Source organism: Biomphalaria glabrata, chromosome 5 (genome assembly GCF_947242115.1).
Source record: "Biomphalaria glabrata chromosome 5, xgBioGlab47.1, whole genome shotgun sequence".
Lineage (NCBI taxonomy): Eukaryota > Metazoa > Mollusca > Gastropoda > Planorbidae > Biomphalaria > Biomphalaria glabrata.
Genome location: NC_074715.1, coordinates 21,404,425 through 21,431,476, shown reverse-complemented (window position 1 = coordinate 21,431,476; position 27,052 = coordinate 21,404,425). Strand labels below are relative to the sequence as shown.

General features: G+C 35.2%; 2 protein-coding genes across 5 annotated transcripts in view; one reads left to right on the top strand and one right to left on the bottom strand.

The window, feature by feature from the left end:
* The window catches only part of LOC106068921 (nuclear pore complex protein Nup155-like), a 33,653-nt gene extending 27,465 nt beyond the window's left edge, over positions 1-6,188 (top strand). For all 3 annotated transcript variants that reach the window (XM_013228420.2, XM_056028894.1, XM_056028895.1), the window contains exons 28-32: positions 590-700; positions 900-1,020; positions 3,245-3,355; positions 4,186-4,322; positions 5,021-6,188. In XM_013228420.2, coding sequence (XP_013083874.2) covers positions 590-700; positions 900-1,020; positions 3,245-3,355; positions 4,186-4,322; positions 5,021-5,266 — 726 coding nt within the window. In that variant the 3' untranslated portion in view covers positions 5,267-6,188. The remainder of the gene's footprint in view (positions 1-589; positions 701-899; positions 1,021-3,244; positions 3,356-4,185; positions 4,323-5,020) is intronic.
* On the bottom strand, positions 5,459-27,051 carry LOC129926247 (uncharacterized). 2 transcript variants are annotated; one of them, XM_056028897.1, is made up of 4 exons: positions 26,842-27,047; positions 22,957-23,580; positions 16,414-16,566; positions 5,459-14,142 (listed from the first exon to the last, which is right to left on the bottom strand). In XM_056028897.1, the coding sequence occupies exons 2-4, from the start codon at positions 23,144-23,146 to the stop codon at positions 13,079-13,081; spliced, it is 1,407 nt and encodes a 468-aa protein (XP_055884872.1). In that variant the 5' UTR covers positions 23,147-23,580; positions 26,842-27,047; the 3' UTR covers positions 5,459-13,078. The 2 variants fall into 2 exon arrangements, with proteins under 2 accessions (XP_055884872.1, XP_055884873.1); XM_056028898.1 differs by lacking the exon at positions 16,414-16,566 and having other exon boundaries at positions 26,842-27,051.
* Position 27,052: the final 1 nt, after the last annotated feature.

Here is a 27,052-nt window from a genome sequence, read left to right as displayed (position 1 = left end):
ACCAGGATAGGATTTTTATCTCTTGGGGCTGTAAGGGCAGGGTAAAAAAAACAACATAATTAGTTTTTAAGAGCAAAATAATGTAAGATTTATAAAGGAGGTATTGTCTCTTTCAAAGGCATTTTTTGTTTGTTTTTCTTGTTTGTATAATGTTTATAAGGTTTGTTAGCTACTTATGGTCTACTGAAAATGTTTACTTTTGCATTGCTTACCAAACAAGAGACCCACCTACAAGTTTGAAAACAAACTTCATTTGTTATCTTGTTTTGTTTTAAATCTTCTTGACTCTCAGTTTAATTATTTTTAAAGTTCAAAGTATCATTATTATTGATATCATTAAATTTCAGCTCATTAAGTCATTTTCTGGTACTGCACTGATTGTGATTCTTTATAGGGAAACAATATTCAATGTAGTCCCCTCACAGTGTCTACTGAATAATTGTCTACTATTGTGTCAGGGCTGCTTCTATACCTCAGACTGGTAAAAATCTATTCAGGGCTTCCAAGATGTCTGAGAGATCAGCTGTTACCATCCCTCCCCCTGATTTTATTATTATTTGATCATCTAATGTTTTACATTACAATTCAGGTTGCAAGGCTACAAATGCAAGTTTATAAATGTTTGTGTAATTTGGTTAACTCTGCTGATGTTGAGGCTGCCAAAAATAAATTGGATTCTGAACTGCTTGATATTACATCAGTAAGTTTTGATATTACATCAATTAGTTTTGATATTACATCAGTAAGTTTTGATATTACATATATCAGTATATATATATCAGTAATTTGTCTAGTCACTAAAAGTTTGTAAGTATTTCATAAGATTTTTTGTTTTACTCTGTTTTTCTCTCTGTGACAGCATTTGTTAAAGATTATTTTTTTGTTGTATCTCTTCCTAGCTGTATGAAGATTTTGCTGACAGATTTGATCTGTTTGATGTAAAGCTGGCCATTGTCCATTGTGCTAGTTTGTATGATGCTGCACTCATTGAAGACCTTTGGAAGAACATTATAGAAAAAGGTAAGATAAACGTTTGGTAGAACATTAGAGAGTGCTAAGATAAATAAACGTTTGGTAGAACATTAGAGAGTGCTAAGATAAATAAACCTTTGGTAGAACATTAGAGAGTGCTAAGATAAACCTTTGGTAGAACATTAGAGACAGTGGTAACATACCACTCTTTTAGTTTGAAGGGATTTGGCTTGTTTGAGAGAACTCATTTTTCAATGAAGTCTTTTTCTTTTGCATGGCCTTCTCACTGCAACTTGGTCAGATTGCACCAGATATCTACCAGCCAAATATCTATCCAGCCATATTGGGATCACTCCAATATAGTTGACTGGATAGTTACTTGTAAAAAGTAAAAAAAACTGTAGTAGCTACCTGTCTAGCTGTTTAGTCCATCACATTGAGTTTATAGAAAAACAGTTGACCACATTAAGACAACTTGTTGACATTGTCTAGAGGTCATATCTTATGAGGTTTGCTTACCTGGGGCTGGGGTACATGACACACCTCTACTAGCATGACCTTTTTTTTTTTTACTCAATCTTCCAGTTTATAACTAATATATTTCATTAATGATGGGAACTTAACTAAATCTAAAAAAATAAACTATAGGTAAGTTTAAGCTAAAAATAAAGTAGTTAGCTAAATGTAAATAAAAAAAAATTCAACTTAGCTGAAAAAGAAAAATTGAACTTTGAGAACTTTTCATAATTTTGTGTATGGTTTATTTGGTCTAGACATAGCTAATCTTTCATAGCTAATCTTTCTGTCTGTATAGGTTTGATATAATTCTTTTATTATTGTAGAAATCTTTCTCTACAATAAAATCAGTAATAAGGAAGATGTGTCTTACATATGTTCTTGCACAAAAAAAATAAAACAAAGTTGTGGGTGTTTGTGTTTATCTGTGTCTTGAGTTAAAACTTTAAAAAAAAAAAATTCATCTTTCATTTTTTTATTCAATTGACTTGTAACTGAAAACATTACAGTTAAGTTTAAAATATCATAAAAGAAATTGATGCAGATCTCTGCTTTCCAATATAGCATTACAAAAAAAATGAAAATGATGGAGTGTTAAGAAACATTTTACCTCTGTAACTAGTGTAAGGTTGAAGATAAAATAGGTGTAATTGATGTTCCTGCTGTTAATAAAACATCATTTGCCACTAAAGAATTAATCTAAACCATTAATATTGATATACAACATACAACTATCTGTATCAAGCCCTAGACGCCAGAACCACAAAGTGGTCTAAGACCTTTTAAAATACAAGCCTGATTACCAATTGATGGTCTAAAATACATGAACACATACATTTACCTACTATACAACCTTTGAGGGATTTACAGAAATATACATTTACATATTCTACATTGACCGCTTTACAGTTGGTGGTCTTGTACATACATCCACAAGACCATATGTTACACAGATTAGTTTTTGATAGGCCTTTCTGTTAATAAATTATTTTCAACTTCCTATTCATCAATCAGTAATAGAGTTTAAAACAAAATAAAAGTTTACAAAATAAATATGAATATAGTATTTAGAAGTTTTGCAAAATGCTCAGTAACACAAGCTATTTACAAGACATGTAGGTATTCGGCTCCATCTAGATATCATATTTTACTATCGGACCATATCTGGCTCTGGCTGGATATAAAAAAAAGTATATCTTGTGCAACTGTATCAGAAATACATTTAGGTACTATATCAGCAGCAACAGTGTGGGATTACCTCTAGCCTATTCATTGCCAAAATTTCTAAAAACTAAAAAAGCATTCTATTAATTACTGAACTATGGGGTATGCTTCTGAAAATGCAAAGGCTGTTAGGATACAAATTTCAGTTCAATAATGGTTCTTATATGGAGATATTCAATGTTTTGTCAGTAAATACAGTTTTATCATAGTGAATTATTCTACTAGGGGAAATTGTGGTTCCTATTTATAAAAAAAATATTCTTTTTGCAGCCAAGTTAAGTTTAATGTAATGATTTCATTGTCTGATTTCCAGTGTATAAGTTTATTTTTTAAAATCTGCATTCATTCAATTGAGAACTAAATAAGCTACTCATTCTCATAGAATGTGTCTACCTTTACATTTCTTCAGTAGTTGCTTAGTGCTCAGCACTTGGGGTGTCCACCTTTGCTCTGTATGTACTCCTGACTTGATGCTACTGTAACGTTGAATCAGAACAAATCAATCACTGAATGTTTCATTGATTTATTTCAGAACTGGATAACACAGCTCGTATGTCCAATGGGGACAGGATTAAAAATGTCAGCAACAGACTTTGTGCACTAGCCCAACTGTACATTAATGCTGAAAGATATTTCCCTGTTGGTAAGTAGCAAATAAAACTACAATGCCAGTGAAAATAATATTTTCTTCAATTACTTTTTTCAACTCACTCTGTCTGTCTGGTAAAACGTTTGTACATGTTATTTCTCTGACATTCAATCTCAGATCAAGGTGAAATTTCGCACAATTATTTCTTTTACCTGACAACACAAGAATCAATAAACAAAAAGTAACCAATTAGTTAATTAACTATTGGTAATTAATTATTTTGTTTGGTGTCTCGAACAATAGAAAGAAATTGTACTTGACTGAAGTGGTGATATAAGCTGAATTAGTCCCCTTTATAGGTCACCATTTTAAATTGAAACACACAATATACACTTATACAATCTTCTCTAGTCATAAGTACCTCACTAGCAGAGTGGTTAGCACATCAGCCTGAGGAATCGTAAGCCATGAGTTCGAATTCAGATCATTCCCCCTTTTTTTTGTAAATGCTTTGAAAAACCAATTAAGGTAAAATCCACCCAGATATTCCTTTCTTTCTCCCTGCCCCCCCCCCCCCTTTCCCATTTTCCCAACTGGTCCAGACAAGTGATAGGATCATTGCGTATTGAGAAATCTGAAAGCATGAAAATAGAGCTAAACAAAAATAATTAGTAAAATTATTATTAATCACACAGATTTATTGTTGTTGGTCTAGATCTAATACAAATTTAATGACATGACTGATCCAAACTAATTGATTCAATTATACTTTGTATAAAATTTAAAAATAAAAGTATTTTTTATGTTTTTCTTTTTTATCTTAAACGTTTTTTCTCTTGACTTCTATGTCTATTTGTAATATGTGATTTTATTTTATTCACCAGCATTAATTGTACGCTACTTGGAAATAAAATCATGTGAACTAAAATTTGAACCTAAGTGGGTGTTCTTGTTGATGTTAGAAGTTGGAGTTCCTCCTGGCAAGTTGCTGGAACTGTACGACAGAATGTACAAATCAAAGGTTTGTTTGAAGTGGTCTTCAGTTGAGTTTTTCTCATCAACTGTTATGTATGTAACTGAATATAAGTTGTAAATGTCATTCAAGAAAAGAAATATTAACAAAACTTTCCAACACAGATGATGAGAAATTACTCTCATATTGTATCTTCTTATCTTATATATTACAGACATTACTTCAAAAAAGAAGATAGCTACATCCTATGCATTTCATGTGTCAATCTAGTTATACATATTAATCATGTTAATTATTGAAGGATATTCTGCTGTATTAAATTTACAATTCAGATGTTGAAACTTGGAAAAAAAAAATATGCTCTATATATGTATGCACAATATTCTCCCACTGGCAATTTTTTTTTGACTGTCAGCAGCACAAGATTTTGTAGATATACTAAACCCAGTGCATAAGAAATTTTCATTAACTCATACTATATGTGGCCTCATGGTCTATGCCTGTACTAAAATTTCACTGCTTAGTTGCTTGTTTATTTCATTTATGGCTTTCATTTCCACAATTCTAATCTACTTTGTATGTCTGTCTCCCCTGGCCTTTCAGTGCTGTTTATGATTTTCCCTTTTAGCAGCCATTCTTTGTCAATACCACATGATATCTTTTTTTTCTAATTGACTGACAATTTTGGCCAATAACATGCCACATAGGAATAAATGATTTATCTTAGCAATTTTTTTTCTTTCTAGGATGCAGTTTGGCAACAACTTCAGAAACCTCTTCATGTATTAATTGTTCTGCAAGCTTTGATTGAACATATCGCCAGAAACCCACAGCTTATCCCAGCTTCTGATCGTAAACGTCTAATCATGACATGTATGGACATGGTGTCTGGTTATCTAGTAGAACTTCAAGCCACAAGCAGTACAGATCCTGATGTGCGAAATCTTTCCAATAGCTTCAAGGCCACTCAGATGACACTAGACCGACTTTAAGTGCTGTAACCACACCATTGCATGAAACATATTTGATATAATGTAACATCCTTAACTTTTATCTTCTGGAGTACTAACAATGTATCATTTTAAAATTTCTACTACCTAGCCATTGTAAAAGTAACTAAAAACACAACTTAGGACTATTGAACATCAAGCTGCTAATAAATAAACTGCAGTAACATCACAGTCTATGTGCAATATATTGAATCATTCAGTTTATTATTTTTTTGCAAGCTCTTCTGTTAATTAATTCAAATGAATGACTCAGATGTCAGATTCAAAGCCACTAGAGTATCTAAAACTCTTTATGCTCTAGTTGCAGATTAAAACATAAAATTGTGTAACTGAGGGCATTTTATGAGTTCATGCTTAGAAATCATCTGATACTGATAAACAAGATTTAGATTTACTTCTGATTTTACTGCCTGTTTAGTAACGTCTGTTTTGTAGGAAGAATTTCTGGCTCCTTAACATCTTTGAATAATTTTAGCAAGTTCTCACATGCAAAAACATTTTTTTATAGACTGGCCATGTGTTAGTTAACATTTTTTTTTTAGAAAAATAAAATGTTTGTGCTTGTTACAAAAAATAATGTCATTGTTGTGTTCAAAGGCTGGTCATACATGCTTTAGTTTAGCAACAAATTTACAAAAAATGTTCATACTTGTTACAAATAAATATTACCTATGTTGCTCTTAGCCAACTGTATCAGTGAATCTTATATATATATTTTTTTACAAGTATTTCGGGTTAAACCCAAGCTTCTGTTTTTAGCTCCAAGGGTTTATTATGCTGAGAGATAATGTGTGTTAGAACTGTTCATGATTGGTTGGACTGGGGATATTTCCAGTTTTTTTTAAATTATGTTTATGTCAGTGGTGTCATTTTTTTTTTTGAAATAAAGTAAAAAAGAAATTTTTTTTTTTTTTTTTCAGTCTCACCAGAAATAGATTACTAGTTTTTTCCACATATTAAAGTAATAATAATAAATAATATAGTAAAGTAATAAAGATACATATTTACGGCTGGTGAAAATGCAGTGATTAAGAAGTATACGCTTGTAGCATGCTTGTAATAAGTCATAATAGCTCCAGATTTACAACAGTGCATCTACTAAGGGCCTTAGCCTCCAAAAACTCAAAAATATACACTTAAAAAACTAAAATATGCATATGAAATATTTTTCTAAAAGGATATTGAGATTACATTTACAACTATTATTTATTCCTTCTAAAATATAGCATGCTTTTAGGTATAAGTATTTTCATTCATAAATGGATTTTCATTAAAGCTTTAGAAAAATTGTAGGGGCCTTCACATGATTAAATCCAGCCCTTATTTAAGTAAATATTATCCATAGGAAAGTAATAATGATACATAGGAAAGTAATAATGATACAGTCATTCTAACATTTTCTAACAATTAAGTAATAATTATCCATAGGAAAGTAATAATGATACATTGGAAAGTAATAATGATACAGTCAATCTAACATTTTCTTGTTTATTGGTACAATCCAGAATGCAAACTGAACATAATGGCCAGACCTGTACACACACACACACTAGCTTGTTGTTTTACAGTATTCTTAAACAAAAATTCCTCATCTAAAAAAAAAGACGCTAAAAGATAGTATGTAATAAACCCCTTCCACACTGTCCCAGCATTCATGGTTTTCAAGCGTTACAGCTTTAGATTTTTGTTACAAAACCTTTGGATTAAAATTCTATGTCATTCATTTTGGTTTTTAAACAAGTGGTGAACTAAAATTGAAAAAAATGAAAAAGTAGTCAAGAACACCTTTCAGACACATTCATTAGGGTAGATAAATGTAAAGGTTATCCGTTTCTATAGCTGATGGTTAACAAAGGGGTGTGTCCAGCACAACGACCAACCACCTTTAATTGCCCAACTAATGCTAGGTAGGGGTGGACTGAGGGGCAGCCCTGTCTTCAGTAAGATTTGAACTTGAGACACCGAGGTGGAGAAGTCAAGCACTTCAACACTCCACCACCATGTCCCTCTAGTATACTCATCATGCTTAGATTCGTTTCCACTCGTCTACTTCTAGAGAGTATAATATGAACGTTTCCACTCGTCTACTTCTAGAGAGTATAATATGAACGTTTCCACTCGTCTACTTCTAGAGAGTATAATATGAACGTTTCCACTCGTCTACTTCTAGAGAGTATAATATGAACGTTTCCACTCGTCTACTTCTAGAGAGTATAATATGAACGTTCCCACTCGTCTACTTCTAGAGAGTATAATATGAACATTTCCACTCTACTTCTAGAGAGTATAATATGAACGTTTCAACTCGTCTACTTCTAGAGAGTATAATATGAACGTTTCCACTCGTCTACTTCTAGAGAGTATAATATGAACGTTTCCACTCGTCTACTTCTAGAGAGTATAATATGAACGTTTCCACTCGTCTACTTCTAGAGAGTATAATATGAACGTTCCCACGCGTCTACTTCTAGAGAGTATAATATGAACGTTTCCCACGCGTCTACTTCTAGAGAGTATAATATGAACGTTTCCACACGTCTACTTCTAGAGAGTATAATATGAACGTTCCCACTCGTCTACTTCTAGAGAGTATAATATGAACGTTTCCACTCGTCTACTTCTAGAGAGTATAATATGAACGTTTCCACTCGTCTACTTCTAGAGAGTATAATATGAACGTTTCCACTCGTCTACTTCTAGAGAGTATAATATGAACGTTCCCACTAGTCTACTTCTAGAGAGTATAATATGAACGTTCCCACTAGTCTACTTCTAGAGAGTATAATATGAACGTTTCCACTCGTCTACTTCTAGAGAGTATAATATGAACGTTTCCACGCGTCTACTTCTAGAGAGTATAAAATGAACGTTTCCACTCGTCTACTTCTAGAGAGTATAATATGAACGTTTCCACACGTCTACTTCTAGAGAGTATAATATGAACGTTTCCACTCGTCTACTTCTAGAGAGTATAATATGAACGTTTCCCACGCGTCTACTTCTAGAGAGTATAATATGAACGTTTCCACTCTACTTCTAGAGAGTATAATATGAACGTTTCCCACTCGTCTACTTCTAGAGAGTATAATATGAACGTTTCCACTCTACTTCTAGAGAGTATAATATGAACGTTTCCACACGTCTACTTCTAGAGAGTATAATATGAACGTTCCCACTCGTCTACTTCTAGAGAGTATAATATGAACGTTTCCCACGCGTCTACTTCTAGAGAGTATAATATGAACGATTCCCACGCGTCTACTTCTAGAGAGTATAATATGAACGTTTCCACTCTACTTCTAGAGAGTATAATATGAACGTTTCCACTCTACTTCTAGAGAGTATAATATGAACGTTTCCACTCGTCTACTTCTAGAGAGTATAATATGAACGTTTCCACGCGTCTACTTCTAGAGAGTATAATATGAACGTTTCCACTCGTCTACTTCTAGAGAGTATAATATGAACGTTCCCACGCGTCTACTTCTAGAGAGTATAATATGAACGTTTCCCACGCGTCTACTTCTAGAGAGTATAATATGAACGTTTCCACACGTCTACTTCTAGAGAGTATAATATGAACGTTCCCACTCGTCTACTTCTAGAGAGTATAATATGAACGTTTCCACTCGTCTACTTCTAGAGAGTATAATATGAACGTTTCCACTCGTCTACTTCTAGAGAGTATAATATGAACGTTTCCACTCGTCTACTTCTAGAGAGTATAATATGAACGTTCCCACTAGTCTACTTCTAGAGAGTATAATATGAACGTTTCCCACGCGTCTACTTCTAGAGAGTATAATATGAACGTTTCCACTCGTCTACTTCTAGAGAGTATAATATGAACGTTTCCCACGCGTCTACTTCTAGAGAGTATAATATGAACGTTTCCACTCTACTTCTAGAGAGTATAATATGAACGTTTCCCACTCGTCTACTTCTAGAGAGTATAATATGAACGTTTCCACTCTACTTCTAGAGAGTATAATATGAACGTTTCCACACGTCTACTTCTAGAGAGTATAATATGAACGTTCCCACTCGTCTACTTCTAGAGAGTATAATATGAACGTTTCCCACGCGTCTACTTCTAGAGAGTATAATATGAACGTTTCCACACGTCTACTTCTAGAGAGTATAATATGAACGTTTCCACTCTACTTCTAGAGAGTATAATATGAACGTTTCCCACGCGTCTACTTCTAGAGAGTATAATATGAACGTTTCCACTCTACTTCTAGAGAGTATAATATGAACGTTTCCACTCTACTTCTAGAGAGTATAATATGAACGTTTCCACTCGTCTACTTCTAGAGAGTATAATATGAACGTTTCCACGCGTCTACTTCTAGAGAGTATAATATGAACGTTTCCACTCTACTTCTAGAGAGTATAATATGAACGTTTCCCACTCGTCTACTTCTAGAGAGTATAATATGAACGTTTCCCACTGAAAGCTATCGCTTATTGTCTGACCAAATGATGGCCTAGAGCAGGCATGTTAAACTCGTTAAGGTGTATTGGCCGCATAAAAAACTTACTATATCCTAAGGGGCCGCAGCCAAAAATCAGTTGCAAAACAGCTTACTAGTTTTATGTAAATTAGAAACAATACAATAGAATACAATAATCAGTGGCATACATGTCCCTTAGTTAGCTAAATTTGCAGTACGATTTCATAATTCAAAATTACTAAGATTGCGCAATATTTTCTTTGTCCTGATGCTTGACATATTTCTGGGATACAAGTTTATTAATACCGGGTGGAAGTTTGTCACTGACACTGTCATCACTGACGACAAATTTTGATCAGATAATCTCGAACGGTGAGGTGATTTTGTAGCTTTCATTATAGAAAAGAACTGCTCACAGAGATCAGTGCTTGCAAACATAGCTAGAATTCTGGCTGCAAATTTCCGCAATTGAACGTACCGTTTAGGTAAATAACTCAATTTTGGCGAAGTCACTTCTTTCGTATACATCGCTTTCAACTAAGAATCTGACTTATTCTATCAGCTCTAGTTGCACATTACCAGCAGCATTTTCAGAAGCAAATGAAAATGGAAATAAAAACAACCAAAATTCTTGCTCGTATCAAACGAAGTCATGAAAACGGCCAGTGGAAGCATCTATTAACGATTCCAGGTGTAAGACATATTTACCAAATGTTGTAGCCGTATTTAATATTTTTAGTTCCTGACAAGTGAACAAGATTTACTCTTCATATTTGATTTATCCACAGTCGTAATTTTGCTTGAAAGCACTTCCCATGATCACACGCAGTTGTGACAATTTAGTCTTTACTTTGAAGTTTCAAATTCAAGTCTTGCAGGTGACTAGTGAGATCAATTGCAAATGCCAAGTCCTGAACCCATTCGTCAGTATGGAAATGTTCAACAGGTTTACCTTTCTTGTTCAGAAACAATACGATTTCTTCACGCAATACAACAACTTTCTTCAATTCTTTATGACACGAGAGCCAGCAAACTTTTGTGTCCAATGTCATTCAGAAACATTGAACATTGGCGATGATTTAAGCCACGGGCACGTATAAAATTGATAGTGACTGAAACCAGTCTTATGACATGTTGGAATTGTAATTGCTTTGTGCGTTATGTTTCTTGGTGAATGATGCATTGAAAATGAGCAAATTTAAAATTAGCATTAGTCTCTCTTATTTTTGCAAGTAGCTTTGCATCAAAACCATTTCTTAATGGTTAGTGCGCCATCCGTTGTTAGACTAGCTAGCTTTACCAAAGGTAAATTGTACTGCAATATCACCTGTAATTTCTCAAAAACATCCTCGCTTAATGTGGTGTTATGTATAGCACAGAGCTCAAGTAGCTCCTCATGTATCTCAAAATTCCTGTCACAGGTCCTTATGAATATAGCCAACTGTGCTACACCAGTTACATCAGTTGACTCATCGAGACCCAATGAGAATATTTCAAAATCTATTTGGTTCTTTAATTGTTCACACAAGCTGACTGACAAGTCAATTATTCTATCTGCCACAGTGTTACTAGTTAAAGTTTTTTCTTTCAATGCTTTCACATTTTCTGGACTTCCGCAGCTTTAACGATACACTCCTTCATAAAATTCCTTTCACTAAAGGATTTGCTTTGGCTTGCAATTAAGTTTGAAAAAAATGTAGCTGGCTTTCACTGCAGACTCACTCTCGTTGTTCAGTTTAACAAATACTATTTTTCAATTCAAGTAGCTTGTCATCTTTTATTTTTCAGAGTAATAGTTTAACATTATTTTGATAATTTTTGAGGTGGCCAAGCGGGCCGCATGCGCCCCCCCCCCCCCAACGCCGTGTTTGACATGCCTGGCCTAGAATCCTAGACTTAAGTAGATCTTGGGCAGGTTATTTAAAGGTCGCCATTCAGCTTCTTGTCTCTAATTGTTTAATATGAACAATCACTACTGAATGTTGTGTCAATAAAATGTTAGATAATTTTGTTTCAGTTGTAGGATTCCAACTTTTAAAACTAGAATAACTAGTTGACATTAGTTGAATCTGGTTGAAAATAAATTGCAAAAAAATTTAAAAAACTAGTTCCACAATGACAACGTGTTTATGATTGGGGGAAGTGCTGGGCGGAGATTAACTATAGGTAGCAATAGTTGTCTTTTTTTTTGGGGGGGGGGGGGCGGGGGACAAATTCTCCTAAACGTTCTAATCAAAATAAATTTAATTTATACTTATAAACATAGAATCTTATAGAATCATTATATAATTATAGAATCAGATAATACATAGCAGTATAAAACAAAAGAAAAAACTATTTTAAAGTTCGGGTCTTTATTTTTGAAAGGAAGAGTCCAACTTCAATGTCATACGTGGCTGTTGTATGTGTGTGTGTGTGTATGCCATGTCTCTTTGCCTTCCTCTTTACAAAGCTTCTATCAACTCACTCTTTCTTCCATACCCAATCTCGGATCAAGATGAAATTTGGCATAATTATTTATTTTACCTAACAAAACAAGAAACAATAGAAGAAATTACCAATAGTTTATTAACTATTGGTGATTAATTATTTTGTTTGGCATCTTGAACAAGGGAAAGAGATCGTAATTGACTGATCTTCTGATATAAGTAGAAATAGTCTCCCTTATACTTTGTAAAGAAAAAGTTTGAAACGAACAATAGATAACTCTAAAACCTTCTAGTTTCATAAGCACTTCCCTAGCACAGTGGTTAGTGTATTGGCCTGAAGAGGCTTTAGCCGTCGAGTTCGAATTCTGGTCGTTCACCTTTTTTTTTATAAATGCATTTAAAAAGCGATCACCCAGATACCCCCTTCTTTCTAACCCCACCCCTTTCCAACTGGTCCAGACAAGTGATAGGATTATGGCGTATTGAGAAAGCTAAAAACATGAAATTGCTTTAAACTAAAATCGTTGGTAAAACTATATGATCCAAACTAATAGATACAACTACACTTAATATAAGCTTTTTTCTTAAAAAGTATTTTAAAATGTTTTTCGTATGTTCTGAACTGACTACCTGCATGTTGTTCTCAATACACTTTTCTAATGTTTATTTAATAACTTTTTTATGTCTTTAAAATTTGAACTGAAAAGATGGAGTCATAATGTAGTCAAAGATTTATGTGATGACATTGATTTTTGAATAACGCTTTTAGAAACAGAATTATAAACACCACAAATAAATGTGTAAACAGCTACTACAGGTTTACACTCTTCATTCTGGTTTACCACACATAACGTGTGAACATTTCCTATAGACAGTCGTTTAAAACAGTTCCTAGCAGCGTCCATCTTCTAAGTATTATTGTACACGGACTCTAATCGTGAATTGATCGTCTCTAAATCTTCATAGTCTAGTTCTGTTGGGTCTGACATTTCTTGACGGACTTGTTCCTGCTCTGAAGGTTTATTCTCGAGATCACATGACTTTGACCGTTCATGCCTAAAATTTAGTTCATCTAAATTCTCATAGTCAAGTTCAATCGTTTCTGAAAGTTCTTCTCCTTGAATCTGCTCGGAGATTTCGTACTCAAGTTCTGGATGCTCTGGGATAACTCGACCACTTTCTGCTTGATCTAATGTCTCATACTCACATTCTATCGTTGAAATGTTTAGAGCACCTTCTGCGTGTACAGAAGGCTCGTATTCAAGCTGTAACGCTGATGAAATGGTGTTACTTGATAATGTTGATGTCGGACCATGTTCAGAGCTACTTACCCTGGTGTGAATGGACTCCAACTGACTTAATTGAGCACACTCTAGTTCTATCTGATCTAAAGTGGCATATTCCGATTCAGGAGTGTCTGCTCTGAATTGTTCTACAACTTGATTATCTAATCTATTTGGTTCTGAATGCTCTAAAACTGATTCATTTTGGGCTAAAAATGTGTACTCCGGTGCAGACGGTACAACTCTGGGGATGCTCCAAGCGTCCGATTCTTGACCAGTTTGACCAACCACTTGAACTAAGTGACCATTCTGTGAGTGTTGTTCAAAACGTCTGTCACTCCTGGTGCCATTATCTCCATTACTGCTGTCATGCCTTGTTTCTTCACTCCCTGAGACCAACGTCCTAGTCTGAACATTTGGCCCTGGAATGTCTGTGGCGACAGTCTGCATCTCTACGCAGGTATCTGCAGCCTCGACATCCCCGAACATCAAAGGCTGGCGGACTCGGGGTGTGGCCAGGAAGAGTATCAGACCAACGATCACGAACAAACAGCTTCCAACTACGAAGAGGGAATAAGACTCGGCTAGTTCAACTTCGGCTGATAGGGCACAATTGTTGTAAATCAATGTCCTGGTCCTATTTGGAATATCAACACCAAAGGCAATGGCCGCAGCAATAAGCAAAACACCTGAAATATAATAGAGATATTATCTAGAGCCATCAATGTGCATTGATCAGAACTAAATGGAGCCGGGGAGGGTGGTATTTTCGGGAATTAAGACTCGATTTATCTTTGATTTAATAAACTAAAAAAAATCAAACAGTAATGATTTTAACCAGAATTTATGTGATAAATAAACACAAATATCCGTTTTCTTTCAATATTTTATTTCATTTTGCACTTGACTTCATAACTTGACTTCATAACTTGACTTCATAACTTGACATCATAACTTGACATCATAACTTGACATCATAACTTGACATCATAACTTGACATCATAACAATTTTAGTTAGCGTTCTCGACACTTATTTCTTTCACGACACCAAGAAACATTTAGTGATGACAACTTTATTGGCCGAATCCTGACACCAAGAAACATTTAGTGATGACAACTTTATTGGCCGAATCCTGACACCAAGAAACATTTAGTGATGACAACTTTATTGGCCGAATCCTGACACCAAGAAAAATTTAGTGATGACAACTTTATTGGCCGAATCCTGACACCAAGAAACATTTAGTGATGACAACTTTATTGGCCGAATCCTGACACCAAGAAACATTTAGTGATGACAACTTTATTGGCCGAATCGCCCGATCCTCATGGGCCTGTATATCATTGGAGCACCAACTAGTTTAAATATAGTTATCACATTTTAAGCTGCCTTGATTTTCAGGGCGTGTGAACTCTAAACTATGTAAGATAATATTGAGTTCAACATTATAAACTTGTATTACTTGTCAGATTGGGACTAAACATTTGTAAGATCTATATCCCCAAGTGCCGGATGTTTATGGAGTGAACTTGAAGCTTTAATAGAAATGTACTCAATCCTATATAGAACTCTCAAAGCATGCTATATTTGTGAAAAAAGAAATGGAGCTTAGAATCTATTTCCAAAAGCCCTGACAGATTCATTCACCACTTCTTCAGCTCGAGAACATCGCCATTATTAGCACTAATTGTCCCAGTTGGGATGGAACAAGAAAATATGAAGAGTTATCCTCGTTTTATTTCTCTTGTGTCTAGAACAATCAAGCAACTTTCACGCTCGAAACGGCAGCGGTTAATGAACTACGCCATATTGTGTTTGTATTTTATCTTCATGGTTATGCTTGCCCCAGCTGGGGCTCTACGTAGCCACGGGAAATACTTGCTTTCCTCTTTCATTTTCGGACTCGAAGTCAAGCCTTAGTATTATTATTATCTTCGTGTAATCTTATAATTTAAAGACGTTCTTTCACGAGCGATATTAACATATTGAATTTGTGTTTCAAATCCGAAGAGATTATATAGTTAGGAGTTTAAAAAAAAGGGTGGTGTGGCTATGCTGTTTTTACAAAGCTTCTATCAACTCACTCTGTCTGTTAAAACGTTTGTACATGTTGTTTCTCCCACACCTATTCTCGCTATCAAGCTCAAATTTTGCACAATTATTTCTTTTACAAGCCATCACAAGAATCAATAAAAACATTAACCATAATGCTAAACCATAGACTTGAATATACTATACTATATCTAGACTGGACAAGGAGATTTTTTAACCTTACAAAAAATGTGAACTTTTTTTAGAAAGTTGGATCAAGGCGTTGTTTTGTGAATAGTTTAAAGAAGTAAAGTTGTTTTTTCCCCCTATGTAACATATAATTTAATTTTTAGATCTAGATCTAGTAATTGAACATAAAAAATAATAGTACTCCCGTCTCATAATTACTATTTTGCAATTTTTAGATACATAATCTAGAAAGATCTAGGTAATTAATCTATCTAAATGTACATAAGATGATTTAAATCAACATGCATTATTTCGATCTAGGATTTTTGAAACATTTTCTCAATGGAAACAAACAGGAAATGGCTTTGTTTCATATATTTGCGTGAATATCCGAGAAATGATTTTGCATTATTTCTAAACTTTGAAAACAAAAGATCATTACTTTTCTAAGACAGAAAAGATTGATTGGGGCGACTCCCCTTAGAGCCTGAAAAAAGAGTTTACGTACATAAAAATCTATATATGTATAGGCCTGTGAATCGATCAATGGCGGATAAGAATTTATTTCCGGTTTCCAGTCTAGATATAATATATAAGTGCTAAACAAAGCTGTGGATGGCCAAGATTTGATTAAATAAAATAATTTTGCGGCCCATGTGCCAGCAGACGTGATGTACAGTAAGCGTTGCTCCATTTGAATTGTGTTTCTAGCAAATAGTTAAAGCGCCAGACATTTACCTCCAGATCCTAAGAGACATGCAATGGCTGGAAAACATGGAAGACATTTCAATTCTTTATTCCTCCACACAAACACAACTGAAGTCAGACCTGTTGCCAAGACTACCGTATAGCCGGTAATAAACAAGCCTAAGAAGGCTTCCATTTTGTCGACTGTAGAGCAAAAGAAAATGTGTTTCAAAAGATCCTCCTGCTAAATTTGTTTTCTCTAACAAGATGTCCAAACGTAGAAGTCTAGAGTGAATTGGAATTATATTTCTTTGTTTAATAGTCGAGTTCATATAGTGTCAAGTGAGTTAATGAAATTTATATCAAAATAGAGAGTTGAAGAAATGAGTTAATGATGCTATTATAAATAATAGAATCTAGACATTTTTCTCTTTACCTTTCGTATCTACTTTGCCCACACCGACTCCATCTCACAATGATGCATCTAATACATAGGCTACAGCCGCTTCACTAACCCACATAGTACACACACGGTTACAGTCACCTATCTAGTACACCTAATGTCACACTGAGATCATCTGTTATACATAATGTCACATTGACCCGCAAATAAGTTTCATACCACCCTCCCCCCCCCCCACTTCTTTTTTTTACGACTTCCCCTAACTGCCCAAGAATATTTTGTATAAATTAGGTCAACTGGGGTTGATGGGAGATTGTATAAATTAGGTCAACTGGGGTTGATGGGAGATTGTATAAATTAGGTCAACTGGGGTTGATGGGAGATTGTATAAATTAGGTCAACTGGGGTTGATGGGAGATTGTATAAATTAGGTCAACTGGGGTTGATGGGAGATTGTATAAATTAGGTCAACTGGGGTTGATGGGAGATTGTATAAATTAGGTCAACTGGGGTTGATGGGAGATTGTATAAATTAGGTCAACTGGGGTTGATGGGAGATTGTATAAATTAGGTCAACTGGGGTTGATGGGAGATTGTATAAATTAGGTCAACTGGGGTTGATGGGAGATTGTATAAATTAGGTCAACTGGGGTTGATGGGAGATTGTATAAATTAGGTCAACTGGGGTTGATGGGAGATTGTATAAATTAGGTCAACTGGGGTTGATGGGAGATTGTATAAATTAGGTCAACTGGGGTTGATGGGAGATTGTATAAATTAGGTCAACTGGGGTTGATGGGAGATTGTATAAATTAGGTCAACTGGGGTTGATGGGAGATTGTATAAATTAGGTCAACTGGGGTTGATGGGAGATTGTATAAATTAGGTCAACTGGGGTTGATGGGAGATTGTATAAATTAGGTCAACTGGGGTTGATGGGAGATTGTATAAATTAGGTCAACTGGGGTTGATGGGAGATTGTATAAATTAGGTCAACTGGGGTTGATGGGAGATTGTATAAATTAGGTCAACTGGGGTTGATGGGAGATTTGTCTCTTTCGATTAGTACGCCGTACATGTTATTTTCTCCTTTTCTGTCATGCGAGAGATTTGTCCATGTCATTAGACTTGCCAGTTGACTTGTACATTTGTGTTAGATGAACCCTAATACATTAGAATGTTTTCATAAGCTGCTAAAAACTCTTACATTGAGAAGGAGAAAAAAGTTCAACTTATTCTGGCTCTAATATAGTTTTTTTTTTTTTTTTTTTTTTTTATAAAAATCATTTCATACTTGAAATAATTTGTAAAGTATAATTAATACTAGTTAGATAACTAAGTCATATCCAATACCAAACATGATCATTAAATACATAGTTTAGAAATATTTATACAAAAATGAAAGATTGTGTCTATTATTTGAATACGGGCGGTCATGTAAAAGGGATGTAACTGTAATCAGTAATCAGATAAATACAATCATAGACTTATATATACTACTTAAGCCTATGAATACAATGATATTGTTAGTTCCCTTGAGTCCTATAGATGAAGCATCACTTTAAATGTAAATGAAACAAAATTCAAGCAATTTTTTAAATGAAATTTTAATAAATGTGTTTTCACTCAAGACGAGCTAATGAGTGAAATTTCATCTCGATAGGATGAAGTGACCAAAATATTTTTTTTGGTTTTACAATGTCAAAAGTGAAAGTAAATAGTAGGAACCGTAAAAGCTTGCCCCAGAAACAAGATTCAATAGTCCAAGCCCTAACGCTAAGAAGCAAACAAGACTTATTTACCTAATACAAAAGTGATCAAGACTCAGGAAAACATCCATAAATGGATTGGATTATCGTTCTTAGATTCAGTCAAATTTCAAGAGACCTAAGAAAGTATGTTGTCAAGACACAGAAGAAGGTATGTAGTCAAGAGACAGAGGAAGGTATGTTGTCAAGAGACAGAAGAAGGTATGTTGTCTAGAGACAGAGGAAGGTATGTTGACAAGAGACAGAGGAAGGTATGTTGTCAAGAGACAGAGGAAGGTATGTTGTCAAGAGACAGAGGAAGGTATGTTGTCAAGAGACAGAGGAAGGTATGTTGTCAAGAGACAGAGGAAGGTATGTTGTCAAGAGACAGAGGAAGGTATGTAGTCAAGAGACAGAAGAAGGTATGTAGTCAAGAGACAGAAGAAGGTATGTAGTCAAGAGACAGAAGAAGGTATGTTGTCAAGAGACAGAAGAAGGTATGTTGTCAAGAGACAGAGGAAGGTATGTAGTCAAGAGACAGAAGAAGGTATGTAGTCAAGAGACAGAAGAAGGTATGTAGTCAAGAGACAGAAGAAGGTATGTAGTCAAGAGACAGAAGAAGGTATGTAGTCAAGAGACAGAAGAAGGTATGTAGTCAAGAGACAGAAGAAGGTATGTAGTCAAGAGACAGAGGAAGGTATGTAGTCAAGACACAGAGGAAGGTATGTGGTCAAGACACAGAAGAAGGTATGTTGTCAAGAGACAGAGGAAGGTATGTAGTCAAGAGACAGAAGAAGGTATGTAGTCAAGAGACAGAAGAAGGTATGTAGTCAAGACACAGAGGAAGGTATGTAGTCAAGACACAGAAGAAGGTATGTTGTCAAGAGACAGAGGAAGGTATGTAGTCAAGACACAGAGGAAGGTATGTAGTCAAGACACAGAGGAAGGTATGTAGTCAAGACACAGAGGAAGGTATGTAGTCAAGAGACAGAGGAAGGTATGTAGTCAAGAGACAGAGGAAGGTATGTAGTCAAGACACAGAGGAAGGTATGTAGTCAAGACGCAGAGGAAGGTATGTAGTCAAGACACAGAGGAAGGTATGTAGTCAAGAGACAGAGGAAGGTATGTAGTCAAGAGACAGAAGAAGGTATGTAGTCAAGAGACAGAAGAAGGTATGTAGTCAAGAGACAGAGGAAGGTATGTAGTCAAGACACAGAGGAAGGTATGTAGTCAAGACACAGAAGAAGGTATGTTGTCAAGAGACAGAGGAAGGTATGTAGTCAAGAGACAGAGGAAGGTATGTAGTCAAGAGACAGAAGAAGGTATGTAGTCAAGACACAGAGGAAGGTATGTAGTCAAGACACAGAAGAAGGTATGTTGTCAAGAGACAGAAGAAGGTATGTTGTCAAGACACAGAGGAAGGTATGTAGTCAAGACACAGAAGAAGGTATGTTGTCAAGAGACAGAGGAAGGTATGTTGTCACGAGTGTCTTTTTTTTTAACGGAAAGATGAGTAAAGTAAAGAATCCCTTTCAGACCTTGCATTGTATAAGGCAGATAATCGAAAGTTTCTATGTTTCTATGGCTGATGGTTAACGAGGTTTCGTCTGACCAGCACAACGACCAATCACCTTTACTTTTCCCAAATGATGTCTGCTACAGATTAGAGTTGGGTGAACTCAGTGGCGTCCTAAAAATCCCGAAATTAAAAAATCTTAATATTCACCAAGATTCGAACCCGAGACCTCCAAGAACATCGGTCCGGAAGCCAATTGTTTGAATACTCAGCCACAACCCCGCTCCCCATGGCTAGCTGATATGACGTCATAAGTAGGGCGGATCAAGAACGTTTAAGTGGGTTTGATTTCTTTTAATGGGGGAGGGGGTGAAAATGCTTGCGTGTTCTGAGTGGAAGTCATAAAAAAATAGTACAATTTACTACCAAGAGAAGCTCACCTCCCCCCTCACACACACACACACTATTACCATACTCATTTGATTAACAGCAAAAGCGAGTGTATTCTCAAAACAATAAAACCTGTATCCCCCTTTTTTACATTCTACATTTTTCAAACGATTTCAAAACTCATATTTCTTTCCCTGTTGTTTGCTCTACCAGTTCATTCTTTTCACTAGAGAACTGTCGGGGGAGGGGCAAACATTTATGTCAATTGAAATAATCAATTAATTATGTCCACGAATTGTAGAATTTACCTAGCAAAGAATGTCTGACACTCTCCCTTTTGGAAAATTGAGGTGGCCACCTCTACTCCTAACCCCATCTGTCAGCACAGTGAAATCGAGGCAGGTCTAACTCTTTGAAATGTAAATTCAATAACGTGAATAAGTTAATGGTTATTAAGGTGTATCCAGCGGGCTTCCCTTTGACAGTTTTATTGAAGTAGCAGATCTGTGTGTGTGTGTTTTACTTGGTACGAGATTGGATGTCGCTCCGTAATGGAGCAAAAGTAGAACACGTTTAAAAAACAAAAATGTTATTGAGGACTGGCCGTGTAGGATAGCAGTCAAAGAGTTAAGATAAAGAGTCAGAAGCCTATTTTTTTATCAGAGTTATCAGAGTTAAAGCTTTATTACAACAGATCCGTATTCAATGGCCCCTGCATGAAATGTGTAGTTTTGAATTGAGGACACATGCAATACAAATCAGGGGGCGAGGTGGCTGATGGCACTAGCTATCGAATTTCGGTGAAGACTGGGATTTAAAATTTCGGATTTTTTAAAACGCCCCGGAGTCTACCCAACTCTAATGGGTACCTGACTTTTGTTGGTGAAAGTAAAGGCGGTTGGCCATTGTGCTGGCCACATGACACTCTCATCCGAAACAGTTGAGTTTTACTTAATCTGCCCTATAGATCGCATAGTTTGACTGGAATACTACAATGTAGGCTAACATGATTCATGGCAACAGAACCTTTTCAAACTCCCTAAAGTGTCTGCTAAAGTATAAATGTGTAACATCTAAAGTAGGGAAAATATAAAAGCCATTTTATTGATCAAAACGAGATTAGAATTCAAAATGTGTATAGAATAGCAAGTAGTGGAGACCAGTGTGCAGATTACAAAAAAAAATAATTCCACCATGATGAAGCTGATGGTGGTCTATCATGTCTCATTCTATTTATTGCTTGTAATGCTTCACTATTGCAAGAAGTCTTTCCAGTGAGATTTGCACAATCAAGCTCTTCTATTAACAGACCAACTAATTATTTGACAAGGGCATATGGACTTTGTTTTTGTTTGGCATTTTTCGGATGTTCCTTGAAGATTTGAAGATTGAAAAAGCAGGACGCCGAAGGATGGCAGTGGGCAGGATATGAACCCTGGACCATCCAGGCCATCTTAACGACAGTCCAGTGCGCATACCACACGACAAGGCAGCCATCCGACTGGAGCTTCTACATAAGATGGTGCACACAATCTTTATGAACCTTTTTTTTATCTATTGAACTAATTCCTGAAGACAAAGAAACATTGGAGTCGAGTGTGGGAATGAAGCTGTGTACAGAATACAAAGACCTAAGCGAAATCTCATTTTAAAATGATTACATTCTGAGAAATTATAACGGTCAAACCAGAGTTTCCACCATGTAACCAATTAAGTAGCTATTTTTTCCAATAAATATAAACTGTTAAATTTCTTGGAAAATGGTTTAGTGTGAATTCAACAAAACACCAACAACAAAAACAAAACATTTGGTAGAGTTTCAGCGTGCTTAAAGAATCTTTGAGAAATACTTTTTTTTTCATTTAATCCACACACTTCCGTGGATGTGTCACAAAAATAAAATTATTATTCTTATATACATTTATTTTGGCTTTTGATTTTTCTATCGAACCGAAATTTTGCAAATAAAATCTGTGCTGCTCTACAACACATTGTATGAACATTTCAGAACTATAATTTTATCGACGATTGAATCACAGACCTATATACACATATATAGGTCTATGATGCTGAATTTATTAAACTTTTTAATTTACCAATAATAAAGCACAATGCTCCATCAATGGCTATAAGGGGAACTTACAATTATATTTTATTTTTCTAACTACTGAATATCAGTAATGTCCCTTTTGTACATATAGTTGTCCAGTTGTATTATTGGTAAGACACAATCTTTCTTTCATTAAAACTTAAATTTAAATTAGGATTTGACTTGTTAAAAAATATTATATCTGCTATGTACTATAAAACAGTTTTTCTCCTAACAATCTTAGTACCACTGTCTAAGCTCTCTTATTTCTACATGTCCCCCTCTCCTCGTGAAGGATCCAATGTAAACTCATTAGGATTTTTTTTTCTTTTTCCTTCCTTCTCAAAATTTAAGTAAGTTACAAACAGCTAAAATCTCAGACCCTTTTTTTCAGCAGCGCACATGTCGCAGTTTGAGAAACGCTGTTTCATAATCAACCCATCTTTACCTGTAGCGGAAGAACTTTGTTGGCATTGGAATGTAGGGCAACAAGGGAAGACTCCTTGATGTTGTCCGGTTGACTCCCAAACTAACCAATGGCTAGTTGAGGCGGCAGTGAGGATCAGAATGAATGCGATGATGTAAATAGCCCATGCAGTGAATGTCAGATGTCTGAAGCAAGGCACAGTAACAGCCATGGATGACTTTGATCAGCTGATAACTTACATTTGGCATATAAGTTAGATCGTTAGATCTCTTGCTGTCCAGGCATCCACTGTTTTACATTTAGATCATTCCAGTGATCCAATGATTTAGATCTAGATCTATCCAGCGCTCCAATGATTTAGATCTAGATCTATCCAGCGCTCCAATGATTTAGATCTAGATATTTTCAGCGCTCCAATGATTTAGATCTAGATATTTTCAGCGCTCCAATGATTTAGATCTAGATCTATCCAGTCGTCCAATGATTGAAATCTAGATCTTTTGAACGATCTAATGTTTTAGATCAAGACTAAATCTAGATTATCCCTGCGAGCCAATCAAAGTCCACTAAACATCATGTAGCTCGATTCTTGTGCCCGCAATGGCTGACAGAAAACTTTGCCTATACAAAGGAACAGATTGCATTCTGAAAACAAAACAAGAAAGAGATAAAAAAAATACTGGATGAATGTTACAGTGAAAGTTTTTTAAATGCATTTTATAAAAAAAAAAACTTATTTAAATTCGAACACGATGGCTCAAGCCTCCTCAAACCGATTCACTAACCACTGCGCCAGTAAAGTGCTATCTATTGTTGTCTCAAACTTTTAAGACCTAGATTCTCTACACAAAGTATAAAGAGGACTAATTCAAATTAGGCCACCACATATTTCAAGTAGAATTTCGTTACCTTGTTCGATACCCCAAAAAAATAAATTAATTACCAATAATTAATTAACTATTTTTTTTATTTTTTTTTTAAATTCATGTTTCGTCAGGTACAAGAAATAATTGTGAAAAATTTCAACTGGATTCGCGAATAGGTGTGGGAGAAATAACATGAATCTATATATATTATTTACCAGACATACAAAGTGAGTGAGTTGGTTTAAGCTTTGTAATAAAATCAATATAGGTATATAGTATGTTTAGCCATTGTGCAATTGTTAACTATGTTAAATGCTACTTAACAACTATTAAAGACTATGAGACAACTGAGATCCCACTCGTTACAGCTTTCACTTCATGACCCGTGTTGTTCCATCTAGACCATAACAAGGTGCACGCACTAAATGTATTGATTCTCCTAGTGTGTTCATTAAATTGAACTTGGCATGTCGTCATACACTACGAGTCTATGTGGAACCTATATAGATCTATTTGAGCATCATGACATAACTGATGTTCAGGGATGTCTTTTAGAGGAGACAGCAAAGCGCCATCCCTTATCCCCTCACATTTTGGCACATAGTTTTCATGCCTACTTTTACAACAAATGTGTTGAGAGGTGAAAAACAGATCGGGGAGATACGAGCCCGCTGGTGCTACACAAACATTGTGTTCTCTTATTGAAGTCAAATGTCTCTAACCCACAACTTCTATTCCCCACCCCTTTCCGTGCTGTTTCTTTTTGAAGCCCTTGTAACAGTTCATAGTACAATGTTATGTCACTGCCTCTTTCTGCTATCATTGTGTCGAGATTCTACAGGTTTTAGGTTTCACCTGGATGTTCACGGGTCAGTGCTCATTACAGCAGTGACTTATAGTTGCAACTAAGTGAAGACCAACTAAAAATGTTGCAGTTGACTATCGATCTGTTTCATGTTTAGTCTGTTTCTTATTTAATCTGTTTCTTGTTTAGTCTGTTTCTTGTTTAGTCTGTTTCTTATTTAATCTGTTTCTTATTTAGTCTGTTTATTGTTTAGTCTGTTTCTTATTTAATCTGTTTCTTATTTAATCTGTTTCTTGTTTAGTCTGTTTCTTATTTAATCTGTTTCTTATTTAATCTGTTTCTTGTTTAGTCTGTTTCTTGTTTAGTCTGTTTCTTATTTAATCTGTTTCTTATTTAGTCTGTTTCTTGTTTAGTCTGTTTCATGTTTAGACTGTTTCATGTTTAGTCTCTTTCTTATTTAGTCTGTTTCATGTTTAGTCTGTTTCTTATTTAGTCTGTTTCATGTTTAGTCTCTTTCTTATTTAGTCTGTTTCATGTTTAGTCTGTTTCTTGTTTAGACTGTTTCATGTTTAGACTGTTTCTTATTTAGTCTGTTTCATGTTTAGTCTCTTTCTTATTTAGTCTGTTTCATGTTTAGTCTGTTTCTTGTTTAGACTGTTTCTTGTTTAGACTGTTTCTTATTTAGTCTGTTTCTTATTTAGTCTGTTTCTTATTTAGACTGTTTCTTATTTAGTCTGTTTCTTATTTAGTCTGTTTCTTGTTTAGACTGTTTCTTGTTTAGTCTGTTTCTTGTTTAGTCTGTTTCTTGTTTAGTCTGTTTCTTGTTTAGACTTTTCTTGTTTAGTCTGTTGATTTTTCAGTGATTCTTCCTTTAAAAAAGAAATGCTCAGGACCATCTTGACAGTCGAAAGCGCATGCCACACACCTAGCAGCTAATACCTCACGACCAGACAGCCATGCTCCAACGTATCAGTAAGAAGATACTCAAGCGTAGCCATCGCCTAACGCCTTATTTAAATGTTACTTATATCTTTACAAAACAACCACTACCACCACCACCACCACCACCACCACCACCACCACCACCACTGCATGTAGTGTTCATCACTTTTCCCTTGAAACAGATGAACGTTTGTCAATGTAACGACTCACGAATGTAGTGAAGACTTTCCAATTGTCGATGTGATCGTATAGATGAGAGGGCCGTTCGAATCCCACCTACTGTCTTCCAAAGCAGCCAAATAAAGCATGTGGGTTACAATGTTTAATTCTTAGCGTTTATACAAACCAGAACATGTTTAACTTAATCTAATCTAATCTTGAAGTAAAGACGCCTATCAAATTCTATAAGTGTATTTTAATGGTTAAGCAAAGTGTACGATAATTTTTAATCAGCATAACACAGACATGATCTAGAACTGTATTTAACAATGACACTTCCAAAAGTGTATCACACAATATATCTATTGGCTTATTCTTGTTTCAGGAATATTGCTCTGCAATTTGAGGCTTCCCAATGTATCCAACACACCACATAGGTTCTAACTGTCCAACTTCACTTTCCTCCTTTCGGGGCTAGCTCTTCTTTGTAAGGGTTCAAAATGTATAATTGGGCCTTCATTAAAAAAACAACACCTGAACAAATATTAGCCTACTGTACCTGAACACATTTCGTAATCTGTACATTCAGGCTAGCAGTCTATAGCAGACAGCAGACAGAACTTTGTCCATGTGTTTGCTAGAGCTACTAGGAAATTCAAATTGTAATGCCGTTTGTTGCAATGTTAAGTTCAAAAATATGAAAATTGTGATAATGTCTTATTTACTGAGACCCCAAAATTATGATAATGTTTTATTTACTGATTCCCTTAGCCCTAACTATCATCTGCTGAATTTCAATTTACAGATAATGGGTAATTATTTGTATACACAATATATGACGTCATAAATGATTTCTTTGTTGGTGAGAGATTTACTAAAAAGAAGAGATGATGTCTATGTAAATTAAATGTTATGTATATATGAGCTAACTCACGCCTAGACCTATGTGAAGCATGTGTTTTAAGTGCCGATGGTTTGCCCAATGGTTTATTGACTGTGACAGTAACACGTTTCTGTAGCCCACTTCATGCTACAATACACAAGCATGAACATTCTAAATCTATGCATAACGATTTAAATATATCTAGTCAAGACCAAAACAATTGTTGGAAATAAATGTCTAAATCATGTTACCTTGATAAATCCTAGTCACCTCACCACTGTCATTTTATTTTTCTTATCGATTGGTTTTGTTCTAGTTTAGATCCGCGTGTTGAATGATCCAACACAAGATGTGACACACACTCGTTGGAAATACGACCCACTTCCTTTTCTCAGTGGTCATAGAATGATGAAAAGTCACATACGCCACTAACAATTAGAACAGACCACATTGCACTAGCAA